The sequence below is a fragment of the Amphiura filiformis genome, chromosome 13, assembly GCF_039555335.1.
Source record: "Amphiura filiformis chromosome 13, Afil_fr2py, whole genome shotgun sequence".
Lineage (NCBI taxonomy): Eukaryota > Metazoa > Echinodermata > Ophiuroidea > Amphilepidida > Amphiuridae > Amphiura > Amphiura filiformis.
In genome coordinates, this window is record NC_092640.1 from 6,550,948 (window position 1) to 6,575,731 (window position 24,784).

A 24,784-nucleotide genomic window follows, 5' to 3' on the forward strand; every position below is an offset into this window, starting at 1 on the left:
GTATAATCCAAACACGACTTAATAAATTCTCTTGTTTAAAAAAAATAGACTGATTAGTTGTGCATCAAGTGAGCTGGTTTTTGTTTCAACTTTTCATCATCTTTATTGAGAAATACAGCCATTTTATAAATTTTCGGCCCCAAAAAAATTGCATTTTACTAAATAGGCTTTTAAAGCATGTTATGCCACAACTTTTTCCCTTTAAGTGAGTAATTTAATCAAAAAGAAGCATTGAATTTGATAATTTAAGTTAAGATATTCCTGATTTAGGTGTCACACATTCAAAAACACTTTTTATGGTTCAGTGAATAAATTAAAAGAAATGCCACAGCTTATAAATGTCTTTTAATAACGAATAGGCCTTCTTTCATTTGCGACGGCTTCCAAGCATCTCTTGCTCATACTGTTGGTCAAGCTGGTTCCCCGCATGCTGCAGGATTTGTTGCAAAGTCCTTGTCCGCTTGTAACAAGTTGAGTCTTGAAAACGGCCATCCGTAGAAATATAAATGTTTTTGAACCATTCAAGGAATTACCAATAAAATCGTCGGGTGCATCACATACTGGTCTATCTTGAATTTTTGACTTTTCTGAGAAAATTGGTATATAGTTCTTTTTTACGGAGCTCTTCTAATTCAACAAATTACAGACCTCAATTTTTCCTAAATAATTTGTTATAAAATATTAAATTTGAACTATCTATGATTTTTACAAAATACGTATTTCACATACTGATCTATCTCGAAAAAAACCACGCATTTATAGAAAATCGCAATTGAAAAATCTTCGTATTAAGTTTACCTTTCTATAATTTAATTAGACTATGGATTTTCATAAAAGTGGTTTTAAATTAAAGCATATACTTGTAAGATTTATTAAAGTGGAATTTTTAATTATATTTACGAATGCCATATTGCTTAAACCTACACATAAGTTGTAGTTCTGTATGTGAAATGGTTAATTTCCCGATGTCGTATTTAAAGTGCATCACATACTGGTCTATCTCGAGAAGCTTCAAGATAGACCAGTATGTGATGCGTCTAAATTCACGTTACCGTTCGCGAAATCGAGATAGCCCCCAAGATAGACCTGTATGTGATGCACTTTAAATACGATATAGGGAAATTAACTATTTCACATACAGAACTACAACTTTAGTTTAGTTTTAAGCAATATTGCATACGTAAATATAATTCAAGATTCCTCTTAAAGCATATACTTGTAAGATTTAAAACCACTTTCATGAAAATCCATAGTCTAATTAAATTATAGAAAGGTAAACTTAATACGAAGATTTTCAATTGAGATTTTCTCGAAATGCGTAGTATGTGACCAGTATGTGATGCGTCCGACGAAATAAAGGTATTGAGCTCCAGCATAAGAAATTGAAAAAAAAGAGAGGAACTTTTGGTCCATTGGTTAATAAATTAATTAATGATTTATCATTGAAGTTACTGTTGTGTCTTCCTTAAATGAAATTAGAATGAAAAACGTGTTAAATGTATGCATGTTAATGCATACATATAAAGCAAATTTAGAAAAGCGCAACTTTTATTTATGCAGAAAATTTCATACGAGGGTCATTCAAAAAGTTCTACCTCCATCATCACATCCCTGTTATCTTACGTGCCAGAATATTGGAATTACCCATGATTATACTCTTAAATCTAAGCTACAAAATAAAAGTTATTTGATGATAATGTAAGTTTTGGTTGTTTAGATATTTTGTTTAGATATAAAGTGAATACAGATTTGGTACGTCGGAAACGGTTAAAAACTGAAACTGAACGTTTAGTAAGCATCATAATATTATTGTAGCTTTGGATAATCTCCATGAATATGTTTTTAGGATGCGGTCCAACTGCTTACTCAGGATAAATATTTTGATCCTATTTGAGCTCTCTGACTTGCTCTATCTGGGACTTCAAAACAGAATAAAACACGTTTTATATGAGAAGTAAAAATCACAGTGATCGCTATTGTAGACGATGGTTGAAATATACAAAAAGCCACAAAATACATTTTTAGAACATCCATTGCCGTTAATAATTATTACTTTGTATTAATAAATGAAACTTAATGATCGAGGAAGTAAATTAATTAGCAAAATAAGAGATCCAGATGATAGGAATTCATTTCCTATAGGTTAATACCACTAATAGGCCTGGGCGATACATTGAAATACGCCGAGTAACTATCTGTTTTCATGGCATCTGAAAAGACTCAGGGTTCGGTTTTTGCCGGCAAAAACCTGTTTTTGCCGTTGCCGGTGGCAAAAACCTGTTTTTGCCCGTTTTTGCCTGGTTTAAACCGGCAAAAATGGCAAAAACTCACATATAGTCACTCAAATATTACAAAATAACACAGAAAGCTCATAAACAGCAGCACACAACTTTTAATGAATCATTCAACATAATTTTTGTCTCATCAAGTCCTTAAAATGAAAAAGTTTTGAATCCGATATATGCCACATTTCGATTAAATGCACTTGAGCAAAGAAAATGCATGAATTTAATTTCTTAAGGGAGGTGTAATGAGCGTGAACCTGGTTTGGATGCAGAGGGAGTGTGTCTGTAACAGACACAGCCACCAGAAAAGGACCAGCTCAGATCGCGCGCCAAATAAGTTTGCAGTCCAGAAATTTCATTTTTTTTCACAGCAAAGAAAAAAATAGGCAGAGGTGGGAATCGAACCCGGGACCTCCATGTTGTAAAACCTACTGCGTTACCACTGAGCCAACTGACAATTAGCTATGAGAAGTTTGATAGTAATCCTTGATATTGCTGAATAGAATAAATCAATACTGATAGGTCTATTTATCTAATATACGATGCTATTCAAATTGGCCTATAAACTAGGAATATAATGTGAAATGACTATCAATCGATCAATTAATCAAGTTGTCAAGTTATCAACAATCAATAATAAACCGACGTGGGCCTATCATGGAATATTACTATTAAACTAGGCCTACTAACTAATATACCAAATAAATAAAATAAATAAATAAGTCAGTAAATAAATAAATAGGCATAGGCCTAAATAAATAAATAAATACATAATGCAGAATGCAGTTAGTATTTTAGTTGCAAAATTCCAAACATTCTATTCACACATTCTATTCTATTCACGCAAAGGACCTGTGCCTTTAATATGTCCGCGCCTAATCAATAATGAGTCTTTCACCATGCTCACACACCATGTTAAACTATTGTATCCCTGTATAGTATTATCTACTGACCAAGTCCTAACAACTCAATGAAATGCAGGGCTGATGAAATGGATGCTATAACGTACCCAATCAAGCGAACATATCAAGGTCATATCAGGGTGTTATACAAAGAATGGTCAAAGGTCAACGTTTCCAAAGAAGTATAGTAGTAGACACAAGCTTTCGTGCGGGAAACATAAACACATAGTCGTCAGTCGTGTGGTTTTTATGAGATTTGATACGGCGCTGAAGTCTATGGCTGTCCCAAAATCAGTACCAGACCCGGTTACCAGACGGCAATGTGTGTGTTGTTACAAGGAATACAAACTCATTTTATCAATAAGTGAACCACATAGAGGAATACGACATCTATCGTGAGCCGATCTGCATTCTGTTGCCTGCAAAAAGCCGACGATCAGGTAAAAATTCTAAAAGCAGCGTGACTAGATATTTGCGTTAATTTCATGATACGTGTAAAACGCATTGAAAACGCCAAATTGCAGTCATAAAATATATAATATTAGTAAATCACCCAATCGAATGTTAACGTAGGTATGTGGAAAAGAACTGCAATAACAATAACAAACTATGTGCCCAAAGAGTTGTCTTTGGCATGTCGCTTTTTTGAAATATCACCAAAAATATCAAATTTTGGAAAAACGCCTCAAAATTTAAAACAAACACGAACCTTCCAAAATAAATATATATTAGCACTCGGCGGCCCAGTCACTACCTGCCGCTGTGATTTGGGGTAACTCATTGCTTCCCCTCTCCAGATACCGATAAGGTCGCTCATACCCCAGCCCTTAATACGTTACTTACATTTACAAAATATGGCCTTGTTACAGTCAGGAAATGATTTTTGTAATTTAATAATTTGTTTTGAGATGAAAAAAATGAACTATAAATCACTTTTTTAGTTTTTGCCATTTTTGCCGGCGAAAACTGGCAAAAATTGTTTTTGCCAAGCGGTTAAAACCGCGTTTTTTTTTCAGCTGCGGCAAAAACCTGCAAACCCTGAAAAGACTGCATTAAATTCGCTGAAATTGATCAAGTTATAGAGCCAAAAAGTACTTTTTAGGGTTTGATGCTTCAAAATGGTACATTTTCTCTCATTATATGACATTTTGTTGTAATAGTACCAAAATTCATACGCACGGCTTCGGTTTTTAGTAAATATTCGCCCTACCATATTGTAACTTTCAGCTTCGAGGGCGTACTGTCATTTTAAGGAATTTACGGTTCAGTGCGTTAAAACAAGAAAAGTCTCAGGTCAACCTATGTTGAATTTTTGATCATTGGGCATCTAAATCATATAGTTTCACCTGATATTAGTGGCATTGAACTGTGAGAGTTCTGAATATGAGAAAATGTCACCCGAAATTAGCCATTTTCCCATTGAAACCCGTGTAATATAGACGTTCGCTTTTTGTATCTCTTTCCTTGTTGGAAAGGTATAACGTTGAGGAGATAGGAACATGTACCGTCATCCGGGACCTACTCTGCCATGTTTGGCTGAGTAACGGTACATGAACACGGTCTTTTATGCCTATGTAAATTAGTCATTGTGTAAAGCTGTGTTTATACCCATGGATTGCTCATCATCAGACTGAATCCTTGTCTTTAACTGAACAAGTTATGGGATTCTAGAGAACGTTGACCGACAGAGGGTGTCAATAATAGCCTACGTGTCGCTTTTGAAAAACAGCAAATCATGCGCATGCTCAGCAGGCAAATATGACGGCGATTTAGTACACTGATCATGCGTGCGATTCAGGTTTCTGCAAAAGCGATTAAAGTATAAATGCATCTTTAGAAATGACCGGCGATTGTGTGTTCTCAAGTGGGTTTTATCATGTTAATTAGTGACCTGACACACATTTGTATTGGTTCGATCAAGCATTGAAATGATTTCATTTTTTGTACTGGATCGTTCAAGTATGTCCAACAAATTTTTCAATGTAAGTGCCTCTGGCCCTAGTGGAAGTAAAAACGGATACTATGGCCAGAGTTCTAGGGCTAGTGTAATACATAATTAGTGGTATTTAACCTATTAGTAGGCCTAAACGATTGGTATGATGCATTCAAGTGATTTCCCTCGGAAGTTGAGATTTCTTCAACTTCAATTGACGTCTCTTTTACCTCTCTGATTGTTTATTGATTGATCGCCTTGGGAAGTTCCTATTCAAGCAATATGCTTGTATCAGATTGAACACAACTGAGATTCTCATCTTCTCTGCTACATGTAATTGATTAAAGAGGTGGTAATGAGTTTAGGACAAGGAGGTTATATAAATTATGTAATGTATTGCTCCTTTGTATCAAATTGATTTACCGACAGGCTATTCATAAAAGTGGTACCATTGTTTCGAACAAAAGGGTTCCGCAATTAAATTGGTAACTGACTCGACATCATATTAATGTTTTACCTGGGACATTCCCTCATTTCAAATCTTTAGTTTTGGTTTCTCTTTTGTTCAGAAACCAAAAATCAAGGGATTAAAAAGTGGAGTTGATCTGGTCTGCAATCATAACATTATTATTCTGGGAGGACACAGTATAGGGTATATAACCAGAAGTATACAATAGCCTATTGTGCTAACATAATTATTATCATGATTGATATCGGAAATCTATCCCGCGGACGACAGTTGATGCTCTCTGTCGAAGGTAGGTGGCATATTACACTCACGAGTTCTAGGCCTAGAAATCATATACATGCGCGTATATTGAAGGATGGGGCGGGTGGGGGATTTGTTTGTTTGTATGAAACATAAACGATGCATGGAGATGATTTGATTATTAATTAGTGCATTACCCCCGGGAAGCACAACCCATCCCTCTTTAAGAGGGGGCTCTCCGCCCCATATAACCACCTCTTCCCTAAATTACCCCTTCCCCCCCTCCTCCTCCTCCCCTACATTCGATATCTTCATCTCGAGCTCTCCTCCCCTTCTCTTTCACTTCCAATGCTCTCTCTTATCTGTTTCTCTCTCTCCAGGCCCATATCCCCTTGCCCTCCAACCACCCCCCCACACACACACACACAATCTCTTCTCCCCTCTATCTTCTACTTTTTGCAGTAAAAATTGCTTCAGTAAAAGTCATTAGGTTATTAGAGGTCATATAATGGCCTTCCATCGATTCTGGTACATGGGATTAAGGACATGAATCGATTTTGTTTATAGCACCCTCTATACAATTACAATAGTGGCCCCTTTTGTAATGTCGAATGCAAGTATTTCGATGGTCTATATTTTTTCACAGGTGAATTAGCCTTGGCTTATTCGGTTTTGTAAACCACGTCTTTCAATGTAGATTACCATGCTCGATTTCTTTCCTCGTGAATATTGCACTGCGAAATTTAAACATTTCTTTTGTATACTTAGAGCATGGAGGTATATAAATAAATGGAGAATGATCGCCAGAATTCTAATCTCCTAAGTGGGGATTATCCCGTTACCTCTATTCAATGAGTCACCAAACTTGAATTGACCAGCCACTTCAGCCAAGCTATTGATCTCCACGATGGTTATGAGCCTCTACCATGGTTCATTGATTGTCACTCCCAAAATTTCCTCATAGGAATTGACCCTACATTGACCCGTACCGGAAGCCTTGTAAAAGAGACTGTATAATGACGTCAGCTAGTCAATCAGCTAGTTCAAAGTCACCAGTTTTGATAGCTTATAGTTTCAATGTATGATCGTGCGAAAACCCGAAGAAATTCGGATGTTCTGTTCTCAAGTTATGAAACTGTTTTCTACACTAGTTGTGCCGTAACTTGACAAATATACTTAGTTTTCATGTTCATATATCAAGCTTTTAAGGGGTCTGAGGGAGTTCAAATATAGTGCAAATGAAAGCAAGACGTTTTTACCTTCCGATTGTGAAAAAATTATGTTGGGCCAATTTGGGCCATTTGAGTTACGAGCGAGCAAAATTTACCGGAAGTACTTCGGAATTCAAGCAAAAGTGATGATCAGACAATCTTTTCTAGAGAGAAATTGATATACGGAATGTATAGGCCCTACATACTTTGTTTAAATAGTTTCTCATAGTTTAGTGTATGATAACCGTGATTTTGGTTGAAGCTTCGGGTCAAATTGATTGAGTGCCATGACGGATGACATGTTATTGTTTTTAAACTTTTTATTCTGTATTGTCATGAAATCGTATAGGCCGCCTAAATCATCATCATTAAACTTCTCATTGTATAATAAATAATTATCAGTATTTAGGCCTAAATGATTATTAATATTATTAGGAGGCTATCATTTTCTTTGGAGGAGGGGTTCCAAATATACGGGGGGTCATAACTTTTGGGGAAAAAAGTCATAATTCAATTTTTCATGACCAAAATGTAGGAGTCACAAGATGACAACAGATAAGGTGTTTCTTTTTTCAAAAAAACTGATTTCTTGATGCAATTTAAGCACTCAATTTTTGGCGAAAATGGGATTTTGATATCAAAATTTTATGAAACATGAGCACTTTCCAATAAGTATAAACTTCATTTTACCCCATTGAAATCAATGGCCAGTGAAACAGACTTCACAATGTAATCAGCTTAGCATAATCAATATAAACCTGAAATTGCCTATTCAACAATAATTGGTCATAACCAACGTAGTACAAAAGAGGCTTGGCTGGATCATTCTCCATTTATTTATATACCTCCATGCTTAGAGTAGGTAACTTCAAATCAAATAATTTTACGATTCACACCACTTATAAGAAACTGAAACCAAAACCGAAACTGACTGACACAAATGTTCGGTTTTAAAGGGCATTTCGTGATCCACAGCCTCATCCCCCACTTTTCCAAAAAAAGTTGAGATTTTTACACCACTGGATACCTCTGGCTACATAATGTTTATGTACCAAATATTTCTTGCAGATTAATTCGTTTAACAAAAATATCGCCAAATTTGAATTTCGTTCTGGTGCACCAGAACGAAATTACAACACATTGTCTATGGAGCAGTGTAATACACATAATCATGCATAACTCGCAAATCGGAATCAACTGAAATTTTGGAAATAAGTTTTTTTCGTGAATATCTACTGAAAAATGTCATAAAAAGAGGATGCTAGGATCACGAAATCCTCCTTTAAACAAAAGCTAGAAACAATGAGTTCGATATCTTATGATTCAAGTGGTTAGGCAGGACAATAGGAAACCACGTGACCAAAACCAAAACCAAAACTAAAACTAAACATTTGAAATGAGGCATTGACTGTCAGTAAGTGATGAACAGAAAGTCATGGGTTAGTTCCCCACTTGAGAAAGTGGTATGAATGAATTTGAATGTATCGCAAAGGTGTGTTTGTGCCGGTCTCAGACCTATAAAGCAGACTGTAGCTGTTGATAAACACTTCTTTACCACCCACCCAAATAGGCACTTCATTTACATACATTGAATGCCCTTGGTGATCGATTACACATCAGAATATATATATAAGACAAGGTTGCTGCGTCGGCACGCAAAGTAGGTGATAAAAGTAGTTTTCCAAGTAAAAATTAAACATTACTGGAAATTGAATGGGATTTGATGACATTAAACATTACTGGAAATAGAATGCTATTTGATGAGTGAAAAAAAAATTGAATGAATGAATGAATAAATTAAATATCAAAGACATGTTACATCGAATATTAGATACTTATAAACAAAAATATTAAATAAAGAGAAAATCTTGTTTCTTACCATGAAAGATGAAGCTGGCACAGATACACAAAGTCAACAGATAAAATGTAGTCTTGCAAGCCATTGTCAATTCCAATACTTCTTTACAGAATTGTAGATTTATGGTGCTCTTGGCAAAGTCAATGTGAAAGTGACTGTTTCGATTTAAGTGTTCACATTTATATCATGCACGCAAACAAAAAACAATGAAACAAACACTCGATTGACTCCATACTACCACATCCACTTGTTTGTTTGGTGATCCCGGAATATCCCAGGGGAATATCAAAAATAATTATGAAATGTTTTAGAATTAAATAACAACAAGTAATAACATAACAACGTCGCTTAATATAGCGCAATACCAAAAAAAATGACATTGCGCTTAAAAAAAAAATATAAAAAAATAATAATAATAATAATAATAATAATAATAATAATAATAATAATAATAATAATAATAATAATAATAATAATAATAATAATAATAATAATAATAATAATAATAATAATAATAATAAATAATAATAATAATAATAATATTTAAAAAAAATAAGTAAATAAAAATATAAATAAATAAATAAATAAATAAATAAACAAGTTCAAAGAGATATAATAGCAAAGATCACTGCCATTGAAACATTGTGTGAGTTTTGAACTGTTTACCCGCCCCACCTCAATACCTACAGTGGCTGACATTGCACACTGCTTCACATCACCACAGGCTTAGACTGCTTTCTTGGGGAAAGGGAGGGGAAGGGTGAAATAAAAAAGCTACTGTGCAAAATTCACTGCCATTATAACAATTTTGTGTGTTTCAAACTTTTCATAGGCGTAGATACTGCGGGGAGGGGAATTGGGGATAAATCCCCCAATATTTTGCCAGGGGGATGGTCCATACAATTATCCCCCATGTTGATGCCTGAAAATGGGTTTCTGACCAAATTAACCTCATGTCCATTTTAGGCTCCAAAAGTGCACATTTTCGCGCGCATTAATTTATTCCACTTTTGCACCATATTTAAACAGTTTAGCTTCAAAATAGCAAATTTTTTGCGCACTTCGCACGCATTTGTACCATAAACTTATTCTGTCGCCAAAAGATGCTGGATTCACTATACTTCAAGAATTGTTTCCACCCCCCCATGTCAAAAAGAAATCTATTCCACTGGAACTGTTTATCCCGCCTCAATTATTACCCACAGTGGCTGATATTGCACTCTGTTTCATAGGTGGCAGGGGATGGGATGACACATACCACCTAAATTTTTACATGATGTTCCCCCCCCCCAAGAAATAATTTTATGTGCATCTACCCCTTTATAGCCTAAAAAATAATGTGTTTGGGGCTAAAATATGGTAAAATTCACATTTTTCCACGCTTTGCATTGACTCATTGCATGCTGCAATTCACATAATTTTGGGCTAAAATGTGACACGATCTGGTGCATGGGGGCCAAAGGAGGCAAATTTGAAATTGAGATAAAGGTGAAAATAATTATGGAGTAAAAAAATAAGAAAATACATGAGAAAATAGGCATCAAAAATGCCTCCTTTGGCCCCATGGACCAGATCGTGTCACAAATACTCTTCTGAAATTGAAATTGTTTTGCATTCAAACGTCCCAATATTACCAACACTAAATATGCTTGTCCCCCCTGAACTTTGAATGCTTCTGTTCTGAATTATCAACTCAATTATCATGCTTATAGTGTCACAAGTTCTGGCTTTATACATTTCCAGTCATAAATGGGGGTACGGTAGACCTGATGATCCACGGAGGGTCACTATACAAGTTCTGGCTTCATACATTTCCAGTCGTTAAATGGGGTAGACCTGATGATCCAGGGAGGGTCACTATACAAGTTCTGGCTTCATAAATTCCCAGTCGTTAAATGGGGTAGACCTGATGATCCAGGGAGGGTCACTATACCAGTTCTGGCTTCATAAATTCCCAGTAGTTATATGGGGTAGACCTGATGATCCAGGGAGTGTCATTATACAAGTTCTGGCTTCATACATTTCCAGTCGTTAAATGAGGTAGACCTGATGATCCAGGGAGTGTCACTATACAAGTTCTGGCTTCATAAATTCCCAGTCGTTAAATGAGGTAGACCTGATGATCCAGGGAGTGTCACTATACAAGTTCTGGCTTCATAAATTCCCAGTCGTTAAATGGGGTAGACCTGATGATCCAGGGAGTGTCACTTTACAAGTTCTGGCTTCATACATTTCCAGTCGTTAAATGATGTAGACCTGAAGATCCAGGGAGGGTCACTATACAAGTTCTGGCTTCATAAATTCCCAGTCGTTAAATGGGGTAGACCTGATGATCCAGGGAGGGTCACTATACAAGTTCTGGCTTCATAAATTCCCAGTCGTTAAATGGGGTAGACCTGATGATCCAGGGAGGGTCACTATACAAGTTCTGGCTTCATACATTCCCAGTCGTTATATGGGGTAGACATGATGATCCAGGGAGTGTCACTATACCAGTTCTGGCTTCATAAATTCCCAGTCGTTATATGAGGGTAGACCTGATGATCCAGTTAGTGTCACTATACAAGTTCTGGCTTCATACATTTCCAGTCGTTAACTGGGGTAGACCTGATGATCCAGGGAGTGTCACTATACAAGTTCTGGCTTCATACATTTCCAGTCGTTAAATGATGTAGACCTGAAGATCCAGGGAGTATCACTATACAAGTTCTGGCTTCGTAAATTCCCAGTCGTTAAATGGGGTAGACCTGATGATCCAGGGAGGGTCACTATACAAGTTCTGGCTTCATAAATTCCCAGTCGTTAAATGGGGTAGACCTGATGATCCCGGGAGGGTCACTATACAAGTTCTGGCTTCATACATTCCCAGTCGTTAAATGGGGTAGACCTGATGATCCAGGGAGGGTCACTATACAAGTTCTGGCTTCATAAATTCCCAGTCGTTAAATGGGGTAGACCTGATGATCCAGGGAGGGTCACTATACAAGTTCTGGCTTCATACATTTCTAGTCGTTAAATGGGGTAGACCTGATGATCCAGGGAGTGTCACAATATAAGTTTGGCTTCATACATTTCCAGTCGTTAAATGGGGTAGACCTGATGATCCAGGGAGGGTCACTATACTAGTTCTGGCTTCATAAATTCCCAGTCGTTAAATGGGGTAGACCTGATGATCCAGGGAGGGTCACTGTACAAGTTCTGGCTTCATAAATTCCCAGTCGTTAAATGGGGTAGACCTGATGATCCAGGGAGTGTCACCATACAAGTTCTGGTTTCATACATTTCCAGTCGTTAAATGGGGTAGACCTGATGATCCAGGGAGGGTCACTATACAAGTTCCGGCTTTATACATTTCCAGTCGTTAACTGGGGGTAGACCTGATGATCCAGGGAGTGTCACCATACAAGTTCTGGTTTCATACATTTCCAGTCGTTAAATGGGGTAGACCTGATGATCCAGGGAGGGTCACTATACAAGTTCCGGCTTTATACATTTCCAGTCGTTAACTGGGGGTAGACCTGATGATCCAGGGAGTGTCACTATACAGGTTCTGGCTTCATACATTTCCAGTCGTTAAATGGGGTAGACCTGATGATCCAGGGAGGGTCACTATACCAGTTCTGGCTTCATAAATTCCCAGTCGTTATATGGGGTAGACCTGATGATCCAGGGAGGGTCACTGTACAAGTTCTGGCTTCATAAATTCCCAGTCGTTAAATGGGGTAGACCTGATGATCCAGGGAGGGTCACTATACAAGTTCTGGCTTCATAAATTCCCAGTCGTTAAATGAGATAGACATGATGATCCAGGGAGTGTCACTATACAAGTTCTGGCCTCACACATTTCCAGTCGTTAACTGGGGTAGACCTGATAATCCAGGGAGTGTCACTATACAAGTTCCGGCTTTATACATTTCCAGTCGTTAAATGAGGTAGACCTGATGATCCAGGGAGTGTCACTATACAAGTTCTGGCTTCATACATTTCTAGTCGTTAAATGGGGTAGACCTGATGATCCAGGGAGTGTCACTATACAAGTTCTGGCTTCATAAATTCCCAGTCGTTATATTTCCAGCTTCTGGATCATCATGGGGTAGACCTGATGATCCAGGGAGTGTCACTATACAAGTTCTGGCTTCATACATTTCCAGTCGTTAAATGATGTAGACCTGAAGATCCAGGGAGTATCACTATACAAGTTCTGGCTTCGTAAATTCCCAGTCGTTAAATGGGGTAGACCTGATGATCCAGGGAGGGTCACTATACAAGTTCTGGCTTCATAAATTCCCAGTCGTTAAATGGGGTAGACCTGATGATCCAGGGAGGGTCACTATACAAGTTCTGGCTTCATACATTCCCAGTCGTTAAATGGGGTAGACCTGATGATCCAGGGAGGGTCACTATACAAGTTCTGGCTTCATAAATTCCCAGTCGTTAAATGGGGTAGACCTGATGATCCAGGGAGGGTCACTATACAAGTTCTGGCTTCATACATTTCTAGTCGTTAAATGGGGTAGACCTGATGATCCAGGGAGTGTCACAATATAAGTTTGGCTTCATACATTTCCAGTCGTTAAATGGGGTAGACCTGATGATCCAGGGAGGGTCACTATACTAGTTCTGGCTTCATAAATTCCCAGTCGTTAAATGGGGTAGACCTGATGATCCAGGGAGGGTCACTGTACAAGTTCTGGCTTCATAAATTCCCAGTCGTTAAATGGGGTAGACCTGATGATCCAGGGAGTGTCACCATACAAGTTCTGGTTTCATACATTTCCAGTCGTTAAATGGGGTAGACCTGATGATCCAGGGAGGGTCACTATACAAGTTCCGGCTTTATACATTTCCAGTCGTTAACTGGGGTAGACCTGATGATCCAGGGAGTGTCACCATACAAGTTCTGGTTTCATACATTTCCAGTCGTTAAATGGGGTAGACCTGATGATCCAGGGAGGGTCACTATACAAGTTCCGGCTTTATACATTTCCAGTCGTTAACTGGGGGTAGACCTGATGATCCAGGGAGTGTCACTATACAGGTTCTGGCTTCATACATTTCCAGTCGTTAAATGGGGTAGACCTGATGATCCAGGGAGGGTCACTATACCAGTTCTGGCTTCATAAATTCCCAGTCGTTATATGGGGTAGACCTGATGATCCAGGGAGGGTCACTGTACAAGTTCTGGCTTCATAAATTCCCAGTCGTTAAATGGGGTAGACCTGATGATCCAGGGAGGGTCACTATACAAGTTCTGGCTTCATAAATTCCCAGTCGTTAAATGAGATAGACATGATGATCCAGGGAGTGTCACTATACAAGTTCTGGCCTCACACATTTCCAGTCGTTAACTGGGGTAGACCTGATAATCCAGGGAGTGTCACTATACAAGTTCCGGCTTTATACATTTCCAGTCGTTAAATGAGGTAGACCTGATGATCCAGGGAGTGTCACTATACAAGTTCTGGCTTCATACATTTCTAGTCGTTAAATGGGGTAGACCTGATGATCCAGGGAGTGTCACTATACAAGTTCTGGCTTCATAAATTCCCAGTCGTTATATGGGGTAGACCTGATGATCCAGGGAGTGTCACTATACAAGTTCTGGCTTCATACATTTCTAGTCGTTAAATGGGGTAGACCTGATGATCCAGGGAGTGTCACTATACAAGTTCTGGCTTCATAAATTCCCAGTCGTTAAATGGGGTAGACCTGATGATCCAGGGAGGGTCACTATACAAGTTCTGGCTTTATACATTTCCAGTCGTTAAATGAGGTAGACCTGATGATCCAGGGAGTGTCACTATACAAGTTCTGGCTTTATACATTTCCAGTCGTTAAATGAGGTAGACCTGAAGATCCAGGGAGGGTCACTATACAAGTTCTGGCTTCATAAATTCCCAGTCGTTAAATGAGGTAGACCTGATGATCCACGGAGGGCCACTATACAAATTCTGGCTTCATACATTTCCAGTCGTTAAATGGGGTAGACCTGATAATCCAGGGAGTGTCACTATACAAGTTCCGGCTTTATACATTTCCAGTCGTTAAATGAGGTAGACCTGATGATCCAGGGAGTGTCACTATACAAGTTCTGGCTTCATACATTTCTAGTCGTTAAATGGGGTAGACCTGATGATCCAGGGAGTGTCACTATACAAGTTCTGGCTTTATACATTTCCAGTCGTTAAATGAGGTAGACCTGAAGATCCAGGGAGGGTCACTATACAAGTTCTGGCTTCATAAATTCCCAGTCGTTAAATGGGGTAGACCTGATGATCCAGGGAGGGTCACTATACAAGTTCTGGCTTCATAAATTCCCAGTCGTTAAATGGGGTAGACCTGATGATCCAGGGAGTGTCACTATACAGGTTCTGGCTTCATAAATTCCCAGTCTTCAAATGGGGTAGACCTGATGATCCAGGGAGTGTCACTATACAAGTTCTGGCCTCACACATTTCCAGTCGTTAAATGGGGTAGACCTGATGATCCAGGGAGTGTCACTATACAAGTTCCGGCTTCATACATTTTCTAGTCGTTAAATGGGGTAGACCTGATGATCCAGGGAGGGTCACTATACAAGTTCTGGCTTTATACATTTCCAGTCGTTAAATGAGGTAGACCTGATGATCCAGGGAGTGTCACTTTACAAGTTCTGGCTTCATACATTTCTAGTCGTTAAATGGGGTAGACCTGAAGATCCAGGGAGGGTCACTATACAAGTTCTGGCTTCATAAATTCCCAGTCGTTAAATGGGGTAGACCTGATGATCCAGGGAGTATCACTATACAAGTTCTGGCTTTATACATTTCCAGTCGTTAAATGAGGTAGACCTGAAGATCCAGGGAGGGTCACTATACAAGTTCTGGCTTCATAAATTCCCAGTCTTCAAATGGGGTAGACCTGATGATCCAGGGAGTGTCACTATACAAGTTCTGGCCTCACACATTTCCAGTCGTTAAATGGGGTAGACCTGATGATCCAGGGAGTGTCACTATACAAGTTCCGGCTTCATACATTTTCTAGTCGTTAAATGGGGTAGACCTGATGATCCAGGGAGGGTCACTATACAAGTTCTGGCTTTATACATTTCCAGTCGTTAAATGAGGTAGACCTGATGATCCAGGGAGTGTCACTATACAAGTTCTGGCTTCATAAATTCCCAGTCGTTAAATGGGGTAGACCTGATGATCCAGGGAGGGTCAATATACAAGTTCTGGCTTCATAAATTCCCAGTCGTTAAATGGGGTAGACCTGATGATCCAGGGAGTGTCACTATACAAGTTCTGGCTTCATAAATTCCCAGTCTTCAAATGGGTTAGACCTGATGATCCAGGGAGTGTCACTATACAAGTTCCGGCTTTATACATTTCCAGTCGTTAAATGGGGTAGACCTGATGATCCAGGGAGTGTCACTATACAAGTTCTGGCTTCATACATTTCCAGTCGTTAAATGGGGTAGACCTGATGATCCAGGGAGGGTCACTATACCAGTTCTGGCTTCATAAATTCCCAGTCGTTAAATGGGGTAGACCTGATGATCCAGGGAGGGTCACTGTACAAGTTCCGGCTTTATACATTTCCAGTCGTTAAATGGGGTAGACCTGATGATCCAGGGAGTGTCACTATATAAGTTTGGCTTCATACATTTCCAGTCGTTAAATGGGGTAGACCTGATGATCCAGGGAGTGTCACTATATAAGTGTGGCTTCATACATTTCCAGTCGTTAAATGGGGTAGACCTGATGATCCAGGGAGTGTCACTATATAAGTTTGGCTTTATACATTTCCAGTCGTTAAATGGGGTAGACCTGATGATCCAGGGAGTGTCGCCTTAACTCTCTCCATGCAGTGTTAAGGCTGCAGATGACAAGTTCCAAAGTTTTAAATATTCAAATTTGTCAGAGAGGTAAATATTCATGACCATATTTGGAATTAGCATGAAAATGCATTTAAATGAGTATAAACAAGCCTAGCATTCATATGGGTATTGGTTTAGTGGTTTTAAAAATATTTCTTGATATTTTGAGAACATATCGCAAAACTTTGACTTTTTATGTTGTACCCTATGGCCAGCCTCGGTTCTAGGTATTAGAGCACTGGGATAGTATTGTTGTTGTTGTTGTTGTTGTTTTGGTGGTTTTTTTGGTTTTTTTTTTTTGCTTCTCGATTTATTTTTATCCTGATCTCTGCAAGTCATGTCCAACTACTTCTGCTGTAAGTATTTCGAATCGGCGCTGCTGACGTGACTTGGATGTCAAGGTTTAGAAAAGCAGGGATCTGAGAAAGTATAACCAGAGAAATTGGTGATCCCAATTTTCATCACGTAACTGCTCTCAACAACTACAAGTTCTCAATCTATTATAGGCTCTGTTAGTAATCTGTTTAGCTACCTCCCATTCACCAAAAAGCAATTGGGCGTTAGGGTATTATCATCTAAAGTTACTAACACCAACCTTCTCCTACCAGTCAGGTAACGGAAAATGTGAAATATTTTGTTCTTATTTTACTAAAATGTGGACCACTCTTTAATATTTTGAGATTGCAAAAGCAAAACTAAGATAGAAAAACAAGTAGGGCCTACAAATAATGATAGAGTAGGTCTATTAATAACTTATCGAAATTTCCTATTTTTCTTTGTGACACATTTGTTGCCATGTTATTGCCACAGATCACCTATATAAAGACAAATTGATCAGCATAGTGGAAGTAATTGTTTGTTTTATAACACACACATGTCCACGTCAATGTTTCCTTATAAATACCAGTATAGTTTCGTGTTGACAAATTTGAAATCCATGCAGAGGAAGTTTTCTAACTAATACAGGGTGTCTCAGAAAAAATTACCGGGTGAATGAATTTGGATGCAAGTCGAGAAATGGACATCAGAATCCAAAAATCTATAAATCAACGTGTAGCCCATCTTATTCCCCATATCATATACTAATTTTACTGGAATCGGTTGACTGATTGAGCGATTACATAACGCATGCGTCAATTCACTTCATTCCAAGTTTGAAAAAAAAATCATTCAACACAATGCGCACTAGTGGCTATTATAACTGTCAATGGGCTTCATATTTTGTTTGGTGAAGTCCTTTTCATTCTTTTTAAACAATTTGTATCTTGCAAAACATTTAATTAGGATTTGAAAACCTTCGCGATGTTGAAAATGAAAGCTTGCATGTAAGATGATGCTTGGTATTTGTAAATATCTTTTTTCGTTAAAGTTGATATAAATGTTTGATAAAGAATTGTTGCACAAACAATTCCAGCTGGCTTAAAAATTTCTCACACACATTAATGTTTTTGGAATATTTCCAAGAAATTGTAATGCAAAGTTTAAATCATTTAAAACTTCAACATTAATGTTGCATGGTATCAAAAATCACACGCAAAGCTGTAAGCACTTGATCGTTGTCATTCTTGGCTCAAAGGTTTTTTGAAAAGTTAAAATATAACATATTTGCACAACCTCAACAATGTAAGTTAGAAAGCTTCCAATTGCAGAAATCAAAGTTTTCTCGGACAAACTGTTATTCATCTTCAGTGAAAGCATGAATAACATAACCCCGTCAGATTAAAAAATAGATAATGTGGACTAAACTTAATGAGATACACAAAATTTAGGAAGCGGTGAGCGAGTATATGAAACAAATAGTACCTGTTGATCAAACTTGGAATGAACTGCATTGATGCACAATAAAATAGGCTATGCTCTACATTTTTAATTTTTGATTCTGATGTCTATTTCTCGACTTACGTTCAATTTTATTCACTCGGTAATTTTTTCTGGGACACCCTGTAAATCCATGACCAATTTCACAAATGTTTCTTAATACCAATAGTTTCATGTTATAACAAAAAAAACCCCAAAAAACCCTGTGTGGATTAATTCTAATAGTTCTTCAAAAAGTAAGCCTATAGGTGCACTGTCAGGTTTTATTTATAGGCCTATCACACAACTTTTATTATTAAGTCAACCAATATACTGTTGAGCTGTCAAATCTGCTTCTTAGTCTTCTTCTGATTCTTTCGTTTATTTACTTTCTTTTAAAGTGCTACAATGGGGTCAAATGTCACACAAGGGTCAATAGAGTCATTTTGCTAAAGTACCCAGCAAACACATAACGTTTAAATAACGTTTTAAACAGGTTATATTTTGGGGGTTTTCGATTTGGTAAAAACGTTTTAGTAAATGTCAGGTTATGTAAAGGTCATGAAAATATTTTAAAACGTTATGTATGAAAACACACTACAGCAATATTTTTACAATGTTTCAAAATGTTATAGCAAAATGAATTTCAGGAGGGGCAAAATCAAGTTATTTTGCACAAAATTGCCTCAAAAAGTGAAAAATGTGTGTGATTTTGTGTTTTATGCCTCAAAAGTGGGGGGGGGGGGGGGCAAAATATAGGCAAATGACCCCTCTTGTCCCCCATATAGTGCCACCACTGCAGTTGTTTTCAGTTAAATGGCTAATATTGGAAAACTATGGCTCTTGCCACCCCACTAGCTTTAAAACAAAGCAGCCACAAAATTAATATGGACGTTTGTCACAGTAAATTGGACCAAAATGACGCTGTTCAAGTTACAAAAAATTGTTTTGTTACAGGTGGATAGCATGAAGTGTCATTAGTCTGACAACTTAGTTATAAACCCTAATCCTTACCCTAACCTAAACTTCACCCTAACCCTAACCTAAAACCGAAGCCCTTATCCTAACCCTAAACCTAACCTATAATAATCTAAGCCCTAATCCTAACATAAACCTGACTCTAATCCTAACTCTTGACATAGACCTAAACCTAACCCTATAGCATAATAAAATAAACAAACACACAGTGATTTATAGTCAGGCACAAACAACGCCTAGACGTTGATCCACAAGCCTCAGCACACTTTACAGGTTGTCGCTGACTACTACGGGTACGGCCCCATTTCATTCCATAAAACATTAAACAACAACAACACAGGGACTTGCAGTTAGGGAGCAAACATCCGAACATTCCACAATTGACCTTCGCAGCAAGTCCTTTGTCCCGGGGAATTTCAAGCTAACTCAGTTTTTACACGAGAGCATATACTAATAGTCCGGCTGCAAACACCACATTTTTTGGGTTAGATGGTTTTGGCAGTTAAAGTTTTTTTTTTTTTTTTATTATTGATCTTTGAGTGGCGTAGAAAAAGAATCTGTGGGATGTAAAATCGTCACCCTTGGGCAATCCGAGATATTCAAGATGGCCGCCACGTAACTTTGAAATAGCATTCAAATGGTGTTTTAGTGACAAAAGGTATCGTAATAAATAACTATAGTGTTTTAGGCAGTTAATGTTTGTTTTTTGGTGATAAACGATCTTTGAGTGGTGTAGAATAAGATTCTAGGGGGTGTAAAATCGTCACCCTTGGGCAATCCGAGATATTCAATATGGCCGCCACGTAACTCTGAAATTTCATTCAAATGGTGTTTTAGTGACAAAGGATATCATACCAAATAATGTTTTGGGCAGTTAAAGTTTGTTTATTTGCTGATAAATGATCTTTGAGTGGTGTACAATAAGATTCTAGGGGTGTAAAATTGTCACCCTTGGGCAATTCGAGATATTCAAAATGGCCGACACGAAACTTTGAAATAGCATTCAAATGGTGTTTTAGTTAAAAAATGGTATCGTACTAAATAACTATAGTGTTTTAGGCAGTTAATGTTTGTTTTTTTGCTGATAAATGATCTTTGAGTGGTGTAGAATAAGATTCTAGGGGTGTAAAATCGTCACCCTTAGGCAATCCGAGATATTCAATATGGCCGCCACGTAACTCTGAAATTTCATTCAAATGGTGTTTTAGTGACAAATGATATCATACCAAATAGTGTTTTGGGCAGTTAAAGTTTTTTTTTTTGCTGATAAATGATCTTTGAGTGGTGTAGAATAAGATTCTAGGGGGTGTAAAATGGTCACCTTTGGGCAATTCGAGATATTCAAAATGGCCGACACGAAACTCTAAAATAGCATTCAAATGGTGTTTTAGTGACAAAAGGTATCATAGTGTTTTGGGCAGTTAAAGTTGTTGTTTTTTTTCTGATAAATGATCTTTGAGTTGTTTAGAATAAGATTCCAAGGGGTGTAAAATTGTCACCCTTGGACAATTCGAGGTATTCAAAATGGCCGACACTTAACTCTGAAATAACGTTTAAATGATTTGTAGTGACAAAACAAATAATTATAGTGTTTTTAGTGCGCATTATTGTTAGTTGTGGCTCAATATGTAATATATGCATGTGGATTGTGAACTGACATGCTTCAGTGATCCTAAATTGCCATGATGTCGTCCCGTGAGTAGTGAAATGTATGCTCACTGTAACTGTCTTTTCTTAACATATTGAATGGTTTGCATAGCATATCATACTCATACGTTACTTGCTATTTAACAACACAACTTCATTCTCAACCATTTGCATAAAGTTTTACTTGTCTTTCAAAACATTTTAGCAATAGAATACATCAACATCATCATCATCATCCTTCGGCTGCGGAGCAGGCGACTACAAATTTCTTCCAGCTACATCGGTCTTGAGCCATTGCTGATAGTTGACCTTGACTCAGCATGCTGTCCCAAAAGACACTGGAGGTTCGTTGCCATCCGGTTTCCTCTTGCCATGAGTTGGGACATACAATGCATACTCTTTAACTGACTCATCGTCAGGCAAGCGGAGTATATGCCCTACAAATTTCAGTTGACGAGTCCTGGCTTTCTCAACAAGTGGCGCTGTCTCTGTCAGATTGTAGATGGTAAAATTTGGTACTCTGTCTACTCTCTTGATGTTCAGCATAATACGGTAGCAGGATGTGCCAAATGAGTTGATTTTATTTTCCATATCCTTAGAGATAACCCACGACTCACAGCCGTATAGTAAAACTGTGAAGCTCTATGACGCATGTTGTGTGAAAACAGTTTAACCTTAGTGAAAATTGTGGTGGCAGGACTTTTCCACAGTTGCTCTTATTTCCAGAAGGCTGTCCAAGCAAGAGATTTCCGTCTCTTCATGTTACTAGCACTGGACTCCATCATGGAGCCTAGGTATCTGAAGTCGGTTACATGCTTAATGGGGTTTCCGTACACTTGGAGAGGAGGCTGGGGTTGACAGTTGATGGTCATATACTGTTTTGGGTGCGCTGATTATAAGTCCAAGGTCTCCTGCGGCATTTGCGGTCCTGTAGAGTTGAGACTGGGCCCGTGGGGTGGAAGACTCAAGGAGAGCGATATCATCAGAAAAGTCCAGGTCATTTAGCAGGATATCTTCTTGATCGACGAGGACAGGTCACAACTCCGGAGTCTGGTCCAGACGCCGTTCCCAAAAGGTAGTCAACAAATATAATAATATATTCAAAGAGAAAGGTAGCCAATACATCGCCTTGCAGGACTCCTGTTGTTACATCGAACGTTCAGAGATGCCCCCGTCAATCATAACTGCACTGCTGGAGTTACTGTAAAGTACCTTTATGGCACTGACCAAAGTGCTCGGAATGCCGTAGTGACGCAATATTGAGAACATTACTGTTTTGTTGATGGAATCGAAGGCCTTCTTGAAGTCAACGAAAGTAACTGTCAAGGTGAGCTGGTATTCCTTAAAGCCTTCCATAATTCTTCGCAGTATATGGATCTGCTGTGCGCAGCTGCGTCCTGGTCTGAAACCAGTCTGGTTGCTTATCAGCAAGTGGGTATACATGAGGCCGGGTTCGTTTCAAAAGGATCTTGTTGTAGGTTTTAGCAGCTATAGACATGGGTGATATGCGTCTATACCGGTAGTTGGTCATCAAAGAAAGGTCACCTTTCTTTGGCAATGGTATCGTAACAGTGGTGATCCATTGGCGTGGTGGGGATAGTGTAGTGTAAACTTCTGTCACTCAACATACTCCCTTGGAAAAAAATTCCAAAATCGGTGGTGGCCATCTTGGAATTTTGTATGCGATTGTGAAGAAGTAAAATATCAAACTGGATCTGCGTAATTCTAGAGTGTGCATTAATTATTGTAAGAAACAAAATCCGGCAAAAGAACTTTACCTTGAAACTAATGGTTTTTGCTTATGACGTTACACAGCGGCCATTTTAATTTCTTGAATTGTGAGAGTGTCACATTTAAAACTGTACATAATTTATATCTAAAGGATCCAAAAGGCAAATAATTTACACAAAATACTTTAAGTTCTTATTTATTTTGGTACCACTAGTGAATAACCGAGCTATTATTTATTATCAATAGCGGCCATCTTGAATATTTCTAATTGCCCAAGGGTTACCATTTTACATCCCCCAAAATCTTATTTTGTACCACTCAAAGAGTAATAATCAGCAAAGAAAACTACTTTAACTGGCAAAACCATCTAACCTTGCTCTGCCACCGGACTATAACCAACGACCCACCTCCTAAATTCGAACCCGTAACCTTTCGCACCATAGTTGAATGTTTTATCAATTGAGCTAACTTAAGGGGGTACTACACCCCTGCGGTATTTTTGTGATTATTTTTACATTTTTCTCAAAAAATAATAGCACACTGGTAACAAAAGTTATGTATATTATTGGGGCAAGGAATCTTAGTACTACACTGAAATTTCAGTGACTCAAGACGAGCAGTTTAGTATATATGATAGAAAATGAGGTACATCCTAGCGGTATCTTATTTCTTATCATAAATAACAAACCGCTTGTCTTGGGTCTCTAAAATTCCAGTGTAGTAATTGGATTCCTCGCCCTATAATATACATAACTTTTGTTACCAGTGTGTTATTAGTTTTTTTTTTTTTTTCAAAAATATACACGAATTTATTGAGGGGTGTAGTACCCCCTTAACTATTCCTTATACTAACCCTATCATTTATCTCTAACCCCAATCCTAACCTAAAACACCCTAAACCCTAACTTTAACCCTTTAAGGATTAATGACCCACCCCTAAATTCGAACCCGCAGCCTTTTTGCACCATAGTTGAATGTTTTATCGATTGAGTTAACTCGACTATCCCTAATCCCAACCCTATCATTATTCTAACCCTAATCCTAACCTAAAACACTTAAACCCTAACTTTAACCCTTTTGGGACTAATGACCCATCCCCCTAAATTGTATTGTTTACAAAACATGTACTTCTGCCCCCTGATGACCACTTTGTACAGTACTTGAGTTATCTAAACAGGTTGATAGCTGTCCCACTTGTGATATGTGACACTACTGTATCTGGTCCATGCAGGGCAAAGGCGGCAAATTTGAAATTGAGATAAAGGCAAAAATATGGACTAAAAAACATAAGAGACCATGTGTGCCGGTCGGGATTTGTGGTTATTTGTAGTCTTGTTTTATTGCCTTGTTTAATTGTAACACTTTGGGTTGGTAAACTGTTCTTTCTTTATTATTTACTAAAGTCTGCACAAAAAGTAACTCAGCTGTTATAAATACGCCTATAGATTCAGAACTAATAATTGTTTTCACAATATTTCAACATAGAGAGAAGCATGATTTATTTACGCGCATTTTGATACCCCATTCGTCAAATATCGGTCAATATTAACAACACAGTAGGCCTAGTGCTTTTACAGAAAAATACCCGAATTTAAAAGTTGCAGTTTACAGCGATCAATGGTTATAATGCCAGCACTGTAAACACGTAAAGCCCGCCATTATCTTCACGCTTAAATCAATAAACTGCAACTTTTAAATTGAGGTATTTTTCTTTCAAAACACTGCTGTATTGTCAATATTAAACGAAATTGGACAAATGGGGTATCAAAATACGCGAATCATCCTTCTTTTTATGAAAACAATTATTAGTTCTGAATCTCTAGGCGTATTTATAACAGCTGAGTTACTTTTTGTGCAGACTTTATATTCAGTTTC

At 38.0% G+C, this 24,784-nt stretch overlaps 1 protein-coding gene across 3 annotated transcripts in view; it reads right to left on the minus strand.

Annotated features, from left to right (window-relative positions):
- Positions 1-24,784, minus strand: part of LOC140167927 (uncharacterized) — a 78,060-nt gene that overhangs the window by 27,068 nt on the left and 26,208 nt on the right. The window contains exon 1 of one of the 3 annotated variants that reach the window (XM_072191216.1): positions 8,920-9,085. The exons of 1 other annotated variant lie outside the window; for it this stretch is intronic. In XM_072191216.1, coding sequence (XP_072047317.1) covers positions 8,920-8,983 — 64 coding nt within the window. In that variant the 5' untranslated portion in view covers positions 8,984-9,085. Of the gene's footprint in view, positions 1-8,919; positions 9,100-24,784 lie in introns of those variants that run through there. One more of the 3 variants, XM_072191218.1, reaches the window with a different exon arrangement.